Genomic DNA, 20,928 nt, shown 5'->3' on the forward strand with positions numbered 1-20,928 from the left:
TCCTAGAAGGACATATAGGCAGTAATTTCCTTGACTTGGTCTTGGAACTAAGTTTTTATATTTCACACCAAATGCAAATACAGAAAAAGCAAAATAAAGTAATGGGACTACATCAGACTAACAGTTTCTTCACAGCAAAGGAAAGCATCAACAAAAGGAAAAGGCAACCTACTAAATGGAGAAAATATTTGCACATCATTTATCTGGTGAGAGGTTAATGATATCCAAAATATATAAAAGAATTCATAAAAATCAGTATCAAAAAAATAATTCAATTAAGAAATAGATCTGAATAGACAGTTTTCCAAAGAAGACATATAGTATAGCCAATGAGTATGTGAAAAGATGCTCAACATCACTCATCATCAGGAAAATACAACTCAAAACTGCAATGACATACATGCCCCAGATACCCTAGGATAATGAAAAATAAAGGCTGTGGTTTAAAAGAGCAACTACAATATAAAAGATCCAGCTCTATTACTCTACCAAAGGGCACAGGAGCTGCTGGAGCTCTGTCCAGATCAGAGGGGCTGGCAAGTGCCATAGTTTGCATTCCCCTGCTCCTTGATAGGCAGCCTACCTCACTGAACCCTGAACCCCTAGCCTATACCAGCCCAAACCCTCCTAACAAGGTAACCCCAGTACAGCATCAGGGAACCCCTGATTAGTGCTCATTCTATCTCTAGCTGTCTTCACCAAGGTGACCCAGGTGCAATGCATCCTGAAGCATACCAGGCCCACACCACTTTGGCTCCAGATGACTTACTAGGGCACTTCTGGTACAGAGTGCCCTGGGACCCCCAGACCACACCTTGCCCTGGCTTTAGCCACCCCACCACAATGCCCCCTGCATAGAGCAACCCAAGACATCCAGGCCCATGCCTCCCTCAGTTTTAGCCACCCTACCAGGGTACCCTCTGCCTGCACTGAGCACCCCAGCCTTGTACCCATTCTAGCCTCAGCTCTTCTGCCAGGGTGATCTCTGTGTGCAGAGCCCAGGACTACCCTAGCCCATTTCCACTTCAGCTGTCCAGAGCACCCTCTGTGCAGAGAGTCTGGGGACCCCCAGCTCACATCAGCCAACGCTCCAGCCAGTCAGAGTCACCAGGCACACACAGTCTACACAGGGAATGACTGTACACAAGACCATTTTCTCAAATTTAGGAGACATAGCTATTTTGCCTCATTCATATAAATAAACACAGGAAGATAAGCAAAATGAGGAGACAGAGGAAGATAACCCAAATGAAAGAACAAAACAAACCCTCAGAAAAAGAACTAAATGGGGAACCTGGGTGGCTCAGTTATTTGAGCGTCTGACTTTGGCTCAAGTCGTGATCTCATAGTTCATGAGTTTGAGCCCCACATTGGGCTCTCTGCTGTCAGCTCAGAGCCCACTTCAGATCTTCTATTCCCCTCCTCTCGTCCCCTCCCCTACTTGCACTTTCTCTTAAAAAAAAAAATAATAATCAACATTTAGAAAAAGGAAAAGAATAAGAACTAAATGAAATGGAGACAACCAATCTACTTGAGAAAGAGTTCAAATGGTGCTCACCAGACTAGAGAAGAGTGAATGAGCTTTGTGAGAACTTCAGTAAGAGATAGAAAATGTAAAACAGAACCAATCAGAGTCAAAGAATACAATAATCAAAATGAAAAATACACTAAAAGGGGCGCCTGGGTGGCTCAGTCAGTTAAGCGTCCAACTTCAGCTCAGGTCACGATCTCGCGGTTCGTGAGTTCGAGCCCTGCGTCGAGCTCTGGGCTGATGGCTCAGAGCCTGGAGCCTGCTTCCGATTCTGTGTCTCCCTCTCTCTCTCTGACCCTCCCCCGTTCATGCTCTGTCTCTCTCTGTCCCAAAAATAAATAAACGTCAAAAAAAAATTAAAAAAGAAAAATACACTAAAGGTAATCAACAGTAGTTTAGAAGATGAAGAAGAACAGATCATCAATATGGAAAGCACCCAAGCTGAAAAGCAAAAAGTAAAAATAATTTTTAAAATGAGGATAGGTTAAGGGATTGTAACCCTGATTTTAACATCAAGTGAACAAACACTCACATTATAGGGGTTCCAGAAGGAGAAGAGAAAGGGGCAGAAAATCTATTTCAAGGAATAACAGCTGAAAACTAACCTAACTTGGGGAAGGAAACAGACACCCAGGTTCAGGAAGCAAGAGACCTCCAAACAAGATAAACCCAAGGAGATCCATACCATGACACATATAATTAAAATTTCAAAGATTAAATATAAAGAATTTTTAAAGCAGTAAAAGAAAAACAACATGTAATATATAAAGCTATTGGCTTATTTTTCAACAGAAATTTTGCAGGCCTGAAGAGAATCGCATGATAATATTTAAAGTGCTGAAAGGAAAAACCTACCATCAAGAATACTCTACATGGCAAAGTTATCATTCAGAATTCAAGGATAAACAGAGTTTTTCAGACAAAATTTAGAGGAGTTCATCATCACTAAACTGGTCTTACAAAAAAATGTTAAAGGGACTTCTTTAAGTGGAAGAGAAAAGGCCATAATTAGAAGAAAATTGTGATAGGAAAGGACAATACTTATGTAAGACAAAATAGACTTTAGGGGCGCCTGGGTGGCGCAGTCGGTTAAGCGTCCGACTTCAGCCAGGTCACGATCTCGCGGTCCGTGAGTTCGAGCCCCGCGTCAGGCTCTGGGCTGATGGCTCAGAGCCTGGAGCCTGTTTCCGATTCTGTGTCTCCCTCTCTCTGCCCCTCCCCCGTTCATGCTCTGTCTCTCTCTGTCCCAAAAATAAATAAACGTTGAAAAAAAAAATTTTTTTTAAAATAGACTTTAAAACAAAGACTATAACAAGAGACAAAGAAGGACAATATATAATAATAAGGGGATCAAGCCAACAAAAGGATATAACAGTTGTAAATATCTGCACACCCAACATTGAGGCACCTAAATACATAAAGCAAATATTACAGACATAAAGGGAGAAATTGACAGTAATACAATAACAGTAGGAGACTTTGACACCCTATTTACATCAATGGATAGATCATCTAGGTGTAAAATCAATAAGGAAACAATGTATTTGAATAACACAGTAGGCCAAAGTACTTAACAGATGTATACAAAACATTCCATCCAAAAAGAATAGAATACACATTCTTTTCAAGTACACCTGGAACATTCTCCAGAAGAGATCACATTAGGCCACAAAACAAGCCTCAATAAATTTAAGAAGACTGATACCATATCATGTATCTTTTGTGATCACAACAGTATGAAACTAGAAATCAATTACAGGAAAAAATCTGGAAAAGCACAAACACATGGAGCCTGAACAACATGCTACTAAACAAGCAATGATTCAATGAAAAAATCAACGAGGAAGTAAAAAAAACACATGGAGACAATAAGGGGATGCCTGGGTGGCTCAGTTAAGGTCATGACCTTATGGTTTGTGAGTTTGAGCCCCACATTGGGCTCTCCGCTCTCAGTGCAGAGCCTGCTTCGGATCCTCTGTGTGTGTCTGTCTCTCTCTGCCCCTCCCCTGTTCTCATTCTCTCTCTTTCAAAAAATAAACATTTAAAAAAATACATGTAGACAATGAAAATGAAAACAATGCTTCAAAATCTTTGAGACACAGTGAAATCAGTTATAAGTGAGAAATTTATAGTGACATAGGTCTTCCTTAAGAAACAAAAAACAAATCTCAAACAATCTGCCTTTACACCTAAAGTAACTCGAAAAAGAAGAATATGCAAAGCCCAGAGTTAGTAGAAGGAAGGAAACAATAAAGATCAGAGTAGAAATAAATGAAATAGAGACTTTAAAAAACAATAGAAACAAAAAATCAATGAAACCAAGATCTGCTTCTATGAAAAGATCAACAAAATTGCCAAATCTTTAGCCAGACTCATCAAGAAAAAAAAGTCCCCAAATAAATAAAATCAGAAATGAAAGAGAAGGAACAACCAAGATGACAGAAATACAAAGGATTATAAGAGATTACTACAAAAAATTATACGCCAACAAATTGGACAACCTAGAAGAAATGGATAAATTCCTAAAAGCAGATCATCTTCAAAACTGAATCAGGAACAAATAGAAAATCTGAACAGACCAATTGCTAGTTCCAAATTGAATTGGTAATCAAAAAACTCCCAACAAACAAAAGTCCAGAACTAGATGGATTCACAGGTGAATTCTACCAAACATTTAAGTAAAAATCAATACCTGTATTTCTCAAACTACTCCAAGAAACCGAAAAGAAATTCTATAAGGCCAGCATTACCTTCATACCAAAACCAGACCAAGACACTACAAAAATAGAAAACTACTGGCCTGATAAAGATTCAGAAACTCTCAACAAAACATTAGCAAACCATAGTCAGCATTACATTAAAAGGATCATTCACTACAGTCAAGTGGGATTTACTCGAGGGGTGCAGGGATGGTTCAATACTCACAAATCAATCAATGTGATATACCACAGTAACAAATGATAAGACTCATGATCATCTCAGTAGATGCAAAGAATGCCTTTTACCAAATTCAGCTCCATTCATGATGATGATTAAAAAACAAAACAAACAAAAAAAAACCTTTTAACAATGTGGGTGTAGAAGGACCATAACACAATAAAGGCCATATATGAAAACACAGCTAACATCATACTCAATGATAAAAAACTGAGAGCTTTTCCTCTAAAATACATAACAAGACAAGGATGTCCATTGTCACCACTTTTATTCAACACAGTACTGGCAATCCTAGCCATAGTCATCAGACAAGAAAAAAAAAAGGGCATCCAAGTTGGTAACAAAGAAGTAAAACTGTCACTGTCACTATTTACATATGACATGATACTATACATAGAAAACCCAAAAGACTCCACCAAAAAACTATTAGAATAAATAAATTTAATAAAGTTGCAGGATACAAATTGACATACAGAAATCTGTTGCATTTTTATACACTAACAACAAAGTAACATAAAGAGAAATTAAGAAAACAATTCTACTTAAAATTGCATTAAAATAATAAAATACCTAGAACGAAAGTTAATCAAGGAAGTGAAAGATCTGTATTCTGAAACTATAAAACATTGATGGAAGAAATTGAAGATAAAAAAAGTAAATGGAAAGACATACCATGCTCATGGATTAGAAGAAACAATATTGTTAAATGTCCATACTACCCAAAGCAATATAAAGATTCAGTGCAATCCCTATCAAAATAACAATAGTATTTTTCACAGAAGTAGAACCAATAATCCTAAAATTTGTTTGGAACCTCAAAAGACCATGAACAGCCAAAGCAATATTGAGAAAGAAGCACAAAGCTAGAAGTATCTCAAACCCAGATTCCAAGATGTACTACAAAGCTGTAGTAATCAAAATATTATAGTACTGGCATAAAAATAGACACATAGATCAATGGAACAGAAAAGAATCCAGAAATAAACCCATGTTTATGGGGTCAATTAATCTATAACAAAGGAGACAATGAGGAAAAGACCATCTTCTTAATCAGTGGTGCCAGGAAAACTAGCTAGCTGCAGCCAAAAGAATGAACTAGACCACTTTTTTACACCATACAGAAAAATAAACTCAAAATAAAGACCTAAATGTGAGATATGAAACCATAAAACGCTTAGAAGAAAACATAGGCTGTAATATTTTTTATATCAGCCTTAGCAACATATATATATATATATATATATATATATATATATATATATATATATATATATCTATCTCTTCAGGCAAAGGAAACAAAAGCAAAAGGGACCTATTGGAACTACACCAAAATAAAAAGCTTCCTTACAGCAAAGCAAACCATCAACAAAATAAAAAAGCAGCCCACTGAATGGGAGAAGATATTAGCAAATGAGATATCTGATAAGGGATTAATATCCAAAGTACATATAGAACTTATACAACTCAATACACACACACACACACACACACACACACACAATCTGATTAAATGATAGGCAGAGGACCTGAACATTTTCTCCAAAGAAGACCTACAAATGGCCAACAGACACATGAAAAGATGTTCAATATCACTAATAAAGGAAATGCAAATCAAAACCACAATGATATATCACCTTATACCTGTAAGAATGGCTAGAATCAGAAAGAAATAACAAGTATTGGCAAGAAGGTAGAGAAAAAGGAACCCTTTGCACTGTTGGTAGGAATGAATATAAATTAGTACAGCCACTGTGGTAGACAGTTTAAATGTTCCTCAAATAATTTAAAAAAATATATGATCCATTAATCCCACTACTGTTTATCACAAGAAAAAGCAAAATGCTCATTAGAAAAGATATATGCATTAGAAAATATATGTGTTTATTGCAGCATTATTTACAATGGCCAATGTATACAGCACCCTAAGTGAGGGCGCCTGGGTGGCTCATTGGTTGAGCATCCGACTTAAAATCAGGTCATGATCTCACAGTCCATGGGTTCGAGCCCCACGTCAGCTCTGTGCTGACAGCTTGGAGCCTGGAGCCTGCTTCAGATTCTGTGTCTCCCTCTCTCTGTGTCTTTCTGCTTGTCCCCTGTCACACTCTGTCTCTCTTGCTCTCAAAAATAAATAAATATTTTTTTAAATGTTAAAAGAAGCATTTGATAGATGAATGGATAAAGAAGATGTGGAAGAGATGGATGTATATGTGTGTGTGCGTGTGTGTGTGTGTGTGTGTGTGTGTGTGTGCTTGCCACTTGTGACAACATAGATGGATCTAGAGTATTTTATGGTATGTAAAATAAGTCAGAGAAAGACAAATACCATATGATTTTACTTATTTGTTTAATAGAAAGAAAGAAAGAAAGAAAGAAAGAAAGAAAGAAAGAAAGAAAAGCAGGAAAACACCCATAAACACAGAGAACAAACAGTTTCCAGAGAGGGAGATGTTTGGGGGATGGGCAAAATGGATGAAAAGCAGTAGGAGGTACAGGGTCCCAGTTATGGAATGAGTAAGTCACAGAGATGAAAGGTACAGCATAGGGAATGTAGTCAATAGCATTGTAATACCATTGTATAAAAAAACACAATGAGATCACCTCACACCTGTTACAATGACTATAATCAAAAAGACAACAAATAACACGTTTGCTAGGATGTGAAGAAAGGCAACCTTTGTACACTGTTGGTGGAAATATAGAGTAGCCACTATGAAAAACTATATGATGATTCCTGAAAAAAATTAAAAACAGGACTACCATATCATAGCATTTCCACTTCTGGTATTCATTTGAAGAAAAAGAAAACACTAACTCAAAAAGATATGTACACCCCCATGTTCACTGCAGCATTATTTACAATAGCTACAATATGTAAACAAAGTGTCCATTGACAGATAAATACGGAAAGAAAACTGTGGTATACATAGACAATGGGATATTATTCAGCCATAAAAAATAACATCTTGCCATTTGCAACAACATGGATGGACCTTGAGCTCCTTAGGCTCAGTGAAACAAGTCAGAGAAAGACAAATACCGTATGATCTCACTTTCATGTGAAATTTTTAAAGACAACCAAGGTCATAGAAACAGAGAACAGATTGGTGGTTGCCAGAAGTAGGGAATGGGTAAAATGGGTGAAGAGGGTCAAAGGGTCCAAATTTCTAGTTGTGAGATAAATAAATCATTGGTATATAAAGCACAACATGGTGACTATAGTTAATAATACTGTATTGCACATTTGACAGTTGCTAAGGCAGTAAATCTTTAATGTTTTCCTCACAAGAAAAAACAATTTTGTGACCAAGTATGGGAATGGATGTCAATTAGATTTACTGTATTGATCATTTTTCAATATATACAAATATTGTATATATACAAATATATACAAATATTGAATATGTTGGACACCTGAAAGTAATATAATGTGTATCAGTTATGCCTCATTAAAATAAGCAGATAAATTAAAAATGTATTTTAAAATAAATTTAAATTATCCAGCAAAACCAGGTTCAAGGTCAAGGTTACAGAATTAGGTTATTAACTTTCACTTCTGGAGCCTGATCTTGTTTTACGTACAACATGCCTTTCTTGATTTCTGCCCAGATACTGTCTTACAAAAAGAAAGAATTTGGCTCTGTATACCTTTTACTTTCTTCAAGAATTAATTTTAACTTGTAGTCACTGAATGACTTTCATGAAAAGTATTAAATTACTGGATGGCAAACATGAAAAGAGTTGATATGCAGACAAGAAAACTAATCTTTCTACCAAACAGCATAGTAATTATGCTCTAGTAAGAAGGAAGCTAATTCACACAGCTGGAGGGGATCATCAGCAAGTACACACTAAACTCTGACGTAACAGCAGTTATCAAAGTACAGGCATACTCTCATTCTCGTTTCACTTCATTCAAGAAAGAGAAAAGGCCTTAAAGTAACCAGACATTTTTAGCAGAGGGGAGTTTATAAACCTGGAGAGGCAGAGTTGAGGCAAGTAGCTCCCAAAGGGGATAGAGATTAAATCATTGAAGGATCCTTCTACACCACTGCAAATGGGGTTTCACTGTGGAAGTACATGCACTCTATGTAAAATTAAAATACAAAATTAAAAATACAAATATGTTGTGAAAATCTTTAAATTCTTAGCCTCTTGGGGAATGGAAAGGATTTTCCCGTTTCCCTCCTTGATTTCACATCTATCTCCAGAATGTATCATGTGCTTTTATCTCCATGCTTCTCTAGAAGACTACCAAAAAAGAAAAAAAAGAAAAAAACAAAAACAAAAACCCGAAGAGCTTAGCTCACGTAGCTCAGTAAAACAGGTGCACCAAGATATTTTGACAAAACAAGGCACCATGTAATTTAAAGAAGTTGTTTTTATCAGCCAGCTATGTTAATTCTACCCTATTCAAAATACACAGGAAAAAAATGTATTTTCCATAAATGAAACAGTGGAGAAAATGAGACTTTTAAGGATGTAGGAATATCTGTAAATAGTGACAAGTAAAAAATTGAAGTTAAAAAACTTTCATTATTGCTTTAAGTCTGTTTATAATTTTTTTTTTTAACATTTATTTATTTTTGGGACAGAGAGAGACAGAGCATGAACGGGGGAGGGGCAGAGAGAGAGGGAGACACAGAATCAGAAACAGGCTCCAGGCTCTGAGCCATCAGCCCAGAGCCCGACGCGGGGCTCGAACTCAGGGACCGCGAGATCGTGACCTGAGCTGAAGTCGGACGCCTAACCGACTGAGCCAGCCAGGCGCCCCTAAGTCTGTTTATAATTTTAAGGGAAAGAAAATAATGCAGGCACAAGATAAAATTGCAGAAATCTGACTTAATCTCCTAGGCGCATATATGTATGTATATATAAACCATCCTTCTCATTTAGATACCACAGGGACAGGTAACCTCCGTACTGGCTAAATATTTGTTCTTGGTTGGGGTTAAGTGATTTGAAAGCTGGTTTTGTTAAACTAGCCGCCTGAAGGCTATTCATTTAGCTGGTAATGTTACTACTAGTCCTGGAAAGTAAAACTAGTGAAGAAATAAGATCATTAGTTACTGCATTCCTTTGGTAAGTTTAAATATGCGAACATGTGACTGACAAAGACATGCATCACTGGAAATGTTCACCTGCTTACACACTTACCTGGTTATGGTTTTGTGCACCCCCCAGGGAGATACAGTTCTGAGAGTGACGTGTGGAGCTTTGGCATCCTCCTCTGGGAGACCTTCAGCCTAGGGGTCTGCCCATACCCTGGAATGACAAATCAGCAAGCACGGGAACAAGTGGAAAGAGGTAAACCAATGACCTGGGTAGTAGCCAGCATTCACATCCAGCCCCCAGGGCAGTGCTGATAATGCTGTGTGTGGCTTTCCTAGCGGGGGGGGGGGGGGGGGGGGAGGGGGGGGAAGGTATATACTACTTGGTGTAAACAGACAGCAGAGGTGGGATTAAATCTGCTTTTGTGCACCATGGATGGTGTGGCTCTTGTATAACAAAAACCAACAACAAAAAACGTTTAAAGATTCCAACAGTCTACAATACACCTGTAGGCTTGTCTTCCATTCCCCCTGCCTGGCATGACGTCTGCGAGGGGGTGCCATTCACTGTCTTCAAGGAAAATAGTGTTCCTCAACCTCCTATTTTTTCTTCCGTTCCAAATAAACACCATCAATAGTATTGTAAATTGAAGGGTAGTTAGACTTTAGAGAGAAGTTTTTGAAAGTTTTGTAACATTTTTTTTTTAATGTTTGTTTATTTTTGAGAGAGACCGCACAAGCAGGGGAGCGGCAGAGAGAGAGAGGGAGACACAGAATCCGAAGCAGGCTCCAGGTTCTGAGCTATCAGCACAGAGCCCAGTGTGGAGCTCAAACTCACCAACTGTGAGATCATGATCTGAGCCAAAGTCAAACGCTTAACCTACTAGGCCACCCAGGTGGCCCTAAAAGTTTCGTAACATTTCTGAAAAAATCATACAGGTTCTCAAATCAGAAACAGGAATAAGCCGGTGATGGTGACATGCTAGCATGGACTTGCATAGTCTACAGGTCTCAACAGCGAGAATGCTTTTGACAAACTGGTAATGTCCTAGCATTAGTCCCCTCTCCAGGAGGCTGGACACAGGAGGCCTTTCCAGCTCCCTTCTTTCCTCTCACAGCCATCTAACTCCCTGAGCTAACACACACAGGCACATACGTGCTGCTGAGCACACTGCCAGACAGCTTTGAATTAAAGATTCTTCTCGGGCTGCGCAGGAATAGAACTCCTCTTCATTTTTCTTTCACTTTTAAATTAGTGTTTATGAAATCCTCATTCTCTCTTCATCTTCAAAAACCTGGACTGTGTAGATGTTTTTTTTTAAAACTCTGCCCATAGCATCTAAAAGCAAATTCTAAAAGCAAAAGCAAATACTTAGAGCAACTAAAATACATGTTTGTATGTGATTTATCTTACCTCAGACTTTGTGACAAATGAACGCATGAAAAATAACCTATTCAAGCTAGAAGATAATTTGATGGCACTGTAATACTGAATTCTGCATCCCTTGTAGAAAAAAAAAAAAGTTTGCCCTGAAATGGGTTTTTGTTTCTGTTTCACTTACAATATAAAGTACTCAAGTTTCCAAGCTGCATAATGCCCTGTGTGAACATTTGTATCTTCTCTCCATTCTAAATTCTCTGTTCTGTTCCTCTTGGGTCTTCAGGATACCGAATGTCAGCCCCTCAGCATTGCCCAGAGGACATTTTTAAAATTATGATGAAGTGTTGGGATTATAAACCTGAAAACCGTCCCAAGTTCAGTGACCTTCAGAAGGAGCTGGCTGTCATCAAGAGGAAAATCACACAGTGACAGACCAGTGCCAACAGGCTTCAGGACCTGGTCCTCCAGCAGAGTGACATTGTTCTTCTTGTTAACGTTGAGTTTATACCACATTACCTGCAACAATTTTCTAAGGTGGTTTTTGTTATTAACTGTTTTTTAAATATGTGCCACTTACAAAAAAAGGGTGGGGGGGAGGGCAAAGGCTAATGTATTCAAGAGACAGACACTCTTACCAAGGGCTTTATGTGCTCACCACAGCAATCCTGCCATTTCAGGCCATTGTAAATAGATAAGCACAGACTCTCAGTGTGAGGGAAGGTCAGAGCTTTTTCACACCAGGACCACTGATGTTTCTCAAAGGTTCTCTACTTCAGGCACAGTTCATGGGCCACTGTCCTATGCCACTGACCCTACTCAATCGGTGCTAAAAGCAGCATTGGTGATGCCATGTTCGCAGGATACATTCCAACCAAAGGTGGCTCTTTGCTCTGCCAAGGCAAGATTCTATTTGTAAACATCATTTTATATTGGGAATTAGTTGGACCTCTTAGGGTTTTTTTTCTTTTCTTTCTTGGCCAGAAATAAGTACAGTGTGAGCAGCATCACTCCTGTATTATTAGTAAGGTAGTCATTTCCCTGCTCCTTTGTCCTGGCTTTGGACAGTGATGCACAAGATGTCCCCAGAGAACACAGTCTTAGGCCTGAAGCAGCAGCTTTTATAGGCTGTTTTTGAGAGTCGTGCATGAAGGAAGCTTGAATGGGAGGGAGGTCTGGAGGAAGGAGCAGCTAGACTAGCAATCTAAGACAAGAGGAAAATAGAAAATCTGCCTTCTGATCAGAGTTATGCCTTTACAAACACACACACACACACACACACACACACACACACACACTTTATGATCTAAATTCACAAGAAGAGTTCTAAGGAATGTTTTTCAGAAGTTCATAGTTGGAGATTTCTTAATGGCAACAAAAAACTGTTTCGAGAAACTCCGAAGCACAGGTCCACAGTAATCACAGCCTACTTTTGGTTATGTACCTTCACCTCAGAGGAGGCATCCTGGAATTGCACTCCCTTCGCTTGTGTCAGTTTCCAGGGCTGAAAGAATTTCATGATTCTAGTCCATAAACATATTTGTGTGTGTACACACATGAACATGTGCTATACACACACACACACACACACACACACACACACACACACACAACCAATAAGCAGGAGTAACAGTTAATAAGTTGAGGGACAGCCCTCCCGTTCCCCTTCCCCCTTCATTTACCCTTATAATGCTACCTGGAAATCCTTATCTTAGCTGACAGGTATGCGAGCACAGTTCTGGAGATGCTTCCTGTGCATAATATGTGACACAGAATTAAAAGCAAGATTCTGTCTGGCTGAATGTTAGCTACATCCAGGGAAGCTACCCCATGTTGTGTAAATAGTTGCCGCTCAGGATAAATATGTGTGTAAGAGATGGTCACTCTCAGGGGTCAGTGCGGCTTGGGAGCTTTTAATAAGTGCCCAGGCCTGTGTCCAGATAAATAGCACCTTAGTGATCATTTGATTATATCCATTGGAAGAGCTTATAGGAGAGAAAATTCCTCCTGCCCTCTCTGGCTGTTCACTGCCTATGAAGATCATGGCACAGAACCCGTACTTTAAAGAGTATAAAGGATAATACTGAAGAGAAGAAAATGGCTTGTGTCTATCATTTCAATTTCCTTGCAAGTTTCATACACATTTAATAGTTACTACATCCAGACTAAAACAAAAGCGTAATAAACTTGCCCTCAAAAATACACTGCAATATACAAAGCAACTTTTTAAAAGTCAGCATTGTCTTCCCTTCTGTCAAATATGATAAGTAAATGGAAGCTTCTTTTGATGGCATATACTGTGGCAAATCAAAGCACAGACTCATTAATTAAGTGCTGTGGTCTTCAGGCACTTGCCTGCCTTCAAAAGAGAGAGTAAGATGGGACATTTTTACCCTTTGTCAGTATTTCCAAATGAATCTCTTCATAATATTCTTTGTTTGAAGAAAACAGCCTCTCAGCACTTAGCAGCCTCAGTGCTAAGCTCTCAGCAAGGAGAGAGAATGACGGTTTTGGCTTTAATTTTGTGAACAAGACCCGAAGCTTAATCTTTGCCTTCTGGTGTAAAGAATGAACATGGCATTGATATTTCACTCATCCAGGCTGTTAGAATTTGCAATTCACATCATAACTCTGTGCTTAAATTAAAGAAGCTTTTCAAAACATCATGACATCTGCAGCATTTAAATTCTATTTTATTCTTTGTCCCAAAGCAGGCAGTGGTATAGTTCAGGATTAATAACACATTGGGAGTCTTTCAGGATCAGTTGTACAGAATATTAAATTTAATATAGGCACATGCATTAAGAAAAACTTATGCAAACCATTTTTTTTACTGTTAATTTTGTTGTGCTTGGAGCATAATTTATTCATCCCTTCTGTCACTGATAATTATTGGAATTATGTACTTTAGGAGGCTAATCCATACCCAGAAAGCACACATATAAATACTGTTCTGAATTTGCAAGTTGATGGAGGGAAAGAAGGCTTAAGAAATGCACAAAACCCTGTAACTTGTTTAGTAAGAAAACAGTAACCAAAATTGCCACTAGATGGAATGTAATTAAGCCAGGTCACAAATCTGTGTTGTTAATGGATTTTCCAGGAGTTGCATCTATCATTCCTATACAGTTCCTGTCATAATTCCTTCAATTTATGAGCACGAAGTGGGGGAGGGGGGACATAAAAGCCCCAGGCATCCTGATTTGCCCGCATTTTTCTGTCTTGAATCACTAAGGAAACTTTATGACAAATATTTAGGTAGTTCATCATTTTTCAAGAAAACAAATCTTCTAGTGTTAAATTAACATTTATTACCAATATTTGAAACCTAAAATTAATTTTGTATTCCATACAATCTAAGGTTATTTCTCAAAGCCAATATGTTTTCTCTTCCCGGAAGATAATAATAAAGGATTAATAGGTTTTGTGTAAACTTTTAAAACCAGAGGCCTCATTTCAGCCCATCCTGCCACTGAGTGTCCAGTGAAAGGTCTCAAGCAATCATTTGTTTTTTGCCTCCCAAATTTAAAACAGGCAATAAAGTTCTTCATCCATAATTCACCATTTTATCACAAATACAATATTATTGAAACATCTTAACTAGCAGATCAATATAGACCATGAACCTAACTGTACTAGCTGTTGTTCAGTGCACATTTCACAACTGTTTTTCATTTGTAGGTTATGTTTAGAAGAAAAGCTATTGAAATAGTTTTAATTTCCTTTAAGCCACAATACAGTTTTCCCGTCTGTGTTCTAATCCTATTTTGGTTTTGCCATATAGTTTTATATAAAGTTTGGCTAATACCACTAAAATAACTATGTGAGATTGTGTCAAGAAGAAAGGGTTTTCATTATAATATATGCCCCACACTGAGCACCTAGTTAGTGGGATAAACATACAAATTACAACGCAAAACTCAATGACAGAACACTGCTGTCATTCAGAATTATCTCAGGCACTCCACTTGAACATGAATTCATGCGAGTCATCAGATGTTCTGGGAGTGTTGCTGCCAGCCTTAGTTAGTATTCTCTGTGGACACTATTTTGTGGCCATGGGTTGTCTGAGAGGAGATTGATATCATCTGAAAAGAGGCTCCCTGCCTCAGCCCTCTTCTTTTTTACACATACTCCCTGGATCACACCACTGGTATTTTAGATGTTTCTTATCAACAGAACTGATTGTCCATAAGCACTGTTCTGAGTCATGTAAAGACTGACTTCTGTATTTAGGTCAGAACCCTCACACAAAACACAGAATAGCACAAAACAAAAAGAGCAACCAAGGGGGAGACATTGAAAACGACCCGTCTTCTTTATGTATTAATATGTTAATTAAATGGAAACAAAGATTTTATATAAAAATGAGTTTATATTACATTTCCATTATACTATTAAGTTAGCATGAAAGTTTACCATTAAAATAAAGTTACCTCTTTTATTACTAACTCTGATTTGCTTATGCATACCAGAAAATTTTTATTAAATATTTTAATTTTATTTATTTTTCTCTGTTTCAATTAGTTTCACATCAAATCTGATGCTATATTATTTGGGAGAATCCAGAACTGCATATTCATTTCTGCACAGGAAAATACTCATGTACAAGATCATCTCCTTGAAGGAGGTACTGATAGTCTTGAGTCCTATAAAATTCTCCTTTCAAGAATAATGCTATAATACCGAAGGTATATAAACTATATATCTCAGTCATAATTCAACTTAAGGAAATATTTATTACCCCTTGAAAACCAGTCTACGGCCTCCTATTGATTCAAAGATTAAATTCTGGATCGTTGAGTATAGACATTAAGACTCACTTAGCTCACTAATAAGAACTGAGAGTCTTGGCTGGTAGAAGAATCCTGCTGAACTAAATTCCGGTCACTTTAAACTGCATAGAAGTAATGAGCATAGGCTTTAGTATGTCCGTGAATAAGGAGCTGAGGTGAGCATCTGCAAAGGCAAGAGAGGAAAGAGCCAGTTATTCTCAGGCAGAATGATGCAGCGGCTAACAGAGAGTGCGGAGTTGAGTCAAGCAGAATGGAGACCTGGACAGTGTCACTAGAAAGTCTGAGACCAGTGCCCCCAGGCTAGATGCTTCTCCACAGAAAATTCAAAAGATATCGGAGTCAAAAGAAGCAAAAGAGGTCACCTACCAGTGTGTACAGGGCCTTAGTTTGAGCAAAGCGAACACCTCTCCCTTGCATTTGGAGCAGTTTTACATGCGGAACTCAGAGATGATGCTGCTTGGGTGACACTTGCATTCATGGTCTTGCTGACTAGGATTTGGTCATAGATGTTCACACATTTCAAAGACACTACTCAAAGTCTCTTTACATTTGCATTAGTTGTATTTACTATGTATTTAAACTAAGGCCACTGAGTATTCATACTTTGTATGAATTTCAAAGTATCTCATACTTTGTTAGAAATCCTTAGTTGCAACAGGGCGTGGTCTCCTAAAAGAGAGCACACTTGATCAGCAGAGTTTCACCTTTTGACTAATGTTCACTAATTGGCTCCTGGAGTTATGCCCTGAGGGACCTTCCTGGGAGGAGCTCTACTCTGGAAAAACAAGGAATTCAGCAGGGAAGTCGGAAAATGCCAATTAAACGGCAATGTTTCTTGTCTTAGTACTAGTAACATTTGAGGGAAAAGAATCTTAGAGACATCCTCAAGCCAGTCGTGGTGCAGTACGGCTGAGGTGACACAGAGGCAGTGAAAGAGACTCCCAAAACCGAGACTGAAGGCTAACCTTCCAAAGAATAAATACAACATCAATAAGAGAAAGCCTCCAAAGGGCCTCCAAAGGGGGGTGTGAGGGGCTTCCTGCAGCATGTTGTTAAACATTACATTCCTCTCAAGTCTCTACAACATTTCTTAAAGGACACTGAATTGGATATTGATGTGATTTTCTTTTATGCTCCTGCTAATCTCAGGAGGTAGCCACTGAGGAATGGGAATTACCCTAGCCCGGGGTTTCCAATAAGGCTGCAGACTGGATGGCAGCTCAGTCCTCTCCCAAAGCAACACGCATATGCGTGGGGTAGGCAGCACTGGAGGAACACTGCTGGGAAAGCGCCTTTTTAGTTTATTAAAGAAATCTTGTAGTAGGTGTCTGTGCCCACAATGTGAAGATTTAGCTTCTCTCCTCGCCAGCAAACTTGTAAGAACCCTGAAACATGAATATTTATTTTATTCTAAATAGATTCAAATTCGGAATTTCCAAACTATCTTCCAAAACATTACGAGTGAGACCAGCAGATTCAAGTGTTCTACAAAGCAGTGTTCGAAGTGTTAGTAATGACCGTGGTAGCAGAATCTTATAGTATGTTTTCTGTCAGCTTTATTCATTTAGGAAGCTTTCCCTGAATATCTGCCATGTCAGGCACAGGGAACCATGTGGGGTGCTACTTTCTCTGTTTTGTTTGTTTGTTTGTTTGTTGTTGTTGTTTTTAAATTTCAGTTGGTATTTCCTTTTCTCACATTCAGTTTCTTAATCCTTACTTAACCACAACAGAAAAGCCTTTATCATCAGCTTTTATTGGATAGTGTCATAACTGCCCTAGACCAAAGAGTTTCTCCTCAGGTGCTCAGGAGGCCCTGCCTTGTAGGGAACTCCCAGGCATCCATTTACCAAGGCCAACTGCACACCCACTATGGGAGAGGCCCCTTGGTACATGCAGCTTAGAATACAGCTTAGTTGTTGTCCTTGTGGCAGAGACAGGACAGTTAGGTGGCAGTTGTGTTTGATGAGTAATACTATCTTGGAGATTAAAAAATCTCTTGGGAGATTTTTCCCAGGACACAAAGACCACTGTGAGCAGGCGTGTCCAGGGAAGCAGCCTGTTGACTTGGCCAAGTAAGCTCCTTAAGCGATCTACCTGCCTCCAAAGAAATGTTAAAACAATAGTAATGATCACTTTATCTTAAACCCCTAGACATATTCAATTTTTCCATTCCTCTCTTTCATGCCAATAATTTTTGTCACTTTCTTCACATTCCTCATCAGTAAATGTCTAAAGTTACCAACTGTGCAATGTTAAAGAGTTTCTCCATAGATTCAGAAAAGAGGGTAGCAAACATGAAGTTGAGAATAAGGCGACCTACCTAGACACACAGTCCCAATAGCATCACTGTGTTAAAACCTCAGCTCTACTCTATACATGCCCCAAAGCAGCACCTCTCCTAAAAAAAGCCAAACATCACACCTTTCTCCCATTTGCTGAGAACATCTTTATTATCAGAATAAGCATACTGTAGATGCTATCCAAAGCAGATTCTCAAATGACATACTAAGAAGCCAGACTTTAGTCACCAGACAACAGAAATACCACTTCACCCTATATGCTCACTTAAAACACCCTTGCAAAAACTACAACCATGTAGGCAATCCATCTGGTCATAGGAGATCCTACCTTATTTTGAAAGCATATGACACATATCCACGGGAAATGACAATGTTCTGAGCAGCACAGGGTAAGGGTAAAGAAGGCCACAAAAACAAATCCCAATTCCCACATTGGAGCAGCAAAACTTTGTGTACGAAAAATGAAGTGTAGGAGTCCAAACTCTCACTGTTGTCTTCTTATAACTCTTGTCAAACTGTTACAAATTTGGGGTCTTTTGAGTTGCCTGAACAATCTTTATGAAGATGAAACCTGTCCACCCCCTAAACGGGGGCTCAAATTTCTAAGTGCCCTGAACTCAAAACTTTAGGGTCTAAGAGGGGATCTGGAATCTATAATTACTGAGATCCCAGGCAAAAGGACCACCCTAGCAGTCTTCGCCAGCTCACCAATCCATGCTTTTGTTCTTTTTTCAATACAGAAGGGGAAAAAAATAAAAAGAAAAACACCCTATTATGTAGGAATTTTCCTTTCACAAATAACTTGACTTGCAGAAATAAATTTGCCTCCTGCTCTTAAGAAATGCCAGACTGCCATAAGGAAATGCAAAGGGCATTGTGCCCGGAACGATGCTTAGTATGACTGTGAATGTTTTCTCCTAACCCAAAGTACTGCAGACTTCTCGTAGACTACAGGATGCTTTGAAGGCCCATGCCCTGCCGGTCTGAATTGCTCTGCTGTAGCTTCAAGCAAAAGACCATTTCCAACAGAACTGAACTTATTTGCTATAATTCTTCTTCGGGTGCTAAGCCTTTCACACGTGCAATGTACAGAAAATATACATGTTTTAATGGAACTTACTATTTTGGCTTTAGAGAAAAAGAGATTGGTTCCCCATAGCAAGTATCCTACCATTCTAAATCCAACCTCGGGTATAGATTTTGAGTGTCAAATCAAAATCACAGATAAAGAGAAGCTAGTAAGGAAAAATCTTGGTTACTTTAAATTTGTGACCAAAGTGGCCAAAGATGTGAAACTCCTTTTCACTTGATGAACATTTCACTTCACCATATGAAATGTCAGTTACCCAATACCATCCTGTGACATAATCAGACTCTCAACTGTGGGCCAATGGCCAGGAGCACACTTTTCATGGACTCTTACCATTTTCCTTCAGGGAGTATTGAGATTTCTCACTGAAATAGCTTTGTTAGCCAGACATCTATAGACTTCATATTTATGTTTAAATACCTTAGATGGCCTAATTAAGCACCATGAGTATAATGGGGGCTGGTAGGGGTGTGAATTCTGCTGAATTTATGTTATGGCTTTCTTTTGTGTGTGTTTTTCTTGGTGTGGTCTGGTGAGTACCCTAGAAGGTTGGAACACTCCCAAGTCATAGCCATACAACCACATAGGGTTAGGAAAAGCCAGATAAATGCAGGAGAATAAATCAAGTTGTCAAAGTCCCAAGAACAGCCCTGACTTCTTCAGGAACCCAAACAAATTGAAAGCAAAGATAAAATGTACAAATGGTACCCAGGCCATTTGTGGGTAGCCCACTGGACTAAGGCGCTGCCATTTTCTGGGCACAGGTCCACAGTGAGTGGTTTCAGGAATGTGATTTTCTGGGTTGCTTCCTCTCCCCTTTGGACAGATGATTTTGAGATGACGGGGTCAGAGTGGGGCCTGCCCTCAGCCCCCCCCAAGGTTTAGATGTTCCATCTGCAAGCATTACTTTGAGCAAAGTACTCCTGTGGTTTCCCAAGTTTCCTTTTAGTGCCAATATTATCAGGTTAAAGCACCTTTAGTCTTTTCTGTTGCTGTTTTAAAATAATTTATTTGTGAAGTGGATACAAGAAACACTGGAAATAGGGTGCTTCTTATAAAAAAGTTCAAGTGTAAAACATACAGACAAGGCCTTTGGTGAGTTTATCTGGCTTTGTAAACAAGTCTGAGAATGAATGACAGCTAAATATATAAAGCAGTTAGTTGTCTTTTACCATTTTTAACTCAGATCTGTATTTAACACTTATTTATTTGTTAGTTTTTACATTCAGAAGAAATACACTTTCCACTTTGGCTAACATTGTAGAATGTTTTTCAATTGTCTTCTGATTTTTTAAAACATGATTTCATCATTTTTGTAAACTTAGACCATTTTTGAATAGCCTTTTTCTTTTCCAGTAGCCCAAGTACCACTCATTGGTCTTCAGAACCTTTCTTTTTTACTGTATTCTTTTAATAAATGTAAAATATTTGTAGCAAACTGTGCCATGTCTTGTTTAATCTTTCCGTCGTGTTTATATTTCACTTCCTCTTCCATATAAATACGCTCTAAGTAGAAGAAAAGGAAGGAGAGATTTCTATGGTAACTGGCCTCCTAGGGATGTAACTGTGCATAAAAAATTATTAGCTTTCAGTTTCTCTGTAATTAAGCTTATGAGTTCTGATGATAATGGGTGTGTGTTGCTTATAGTCCAATCACTGCTCCCTCTATTTGGAAATCAAAACTGAAATGTAATTCAAGTCCCATTTCTCTGTGTGGACTGGCGGTTTGCCAGGTTTTCTGTTGTTTCATAACGGGATTTGTTTGGACATAACAAAAGGATTTAGGGGAGAAAGGTGGCTGAGAGGGATGTTTGGAAAGAGAAGCTGGAAGCTGCCATAGCACAGCAC

The 20,928-nt window shown here is 38.6% G+C and overlaps 1 protein-coding gene across 1 annotated transcript in view; it reads left to right on the plus strand.

Moving 5' to 3' along the window:
- The window catches only part of FER (FER tyrosine kinase), a 404,717-nt gene extending 393,253 nt beyond the window's left edge, over positions 1–11,464 (plus strand). The window contains exons 17-18 of the mRNA XM_047090128.1: positions 9,650–9,772; positions 11,181–11,464. Coding sequence (XP_046946084.1) covers positions 9,650–9,772; positions 11,181–11,326 — 269 coding nt within the window. The 3' untranslated portion in view covers positions 11,327–11,464. The remainder of the gene's footprint in view (positions 1–9,649; positions 9,773–11,180) is intronic.
- Positions 11,465–20,928: the final 9,464 nt, after the last annotated feature.

Source organism: Lynx rufus, unplaced genomic scaffold (genome assembly GCF_022079265.1).
Source record: "Lynx rufus isolate CCGP_SWC_20201006 ecotype Redwood Valley unplaced genomic scaffold, mLynRuf1.p SCAF_1, whole genome shotgun sequence".
NCBI classification, from domain to species: Eukaryota; Metazoa; Chordata; class Mammalia; order Carnivora; family Felidae; genus Lynx; species Lynx rufus.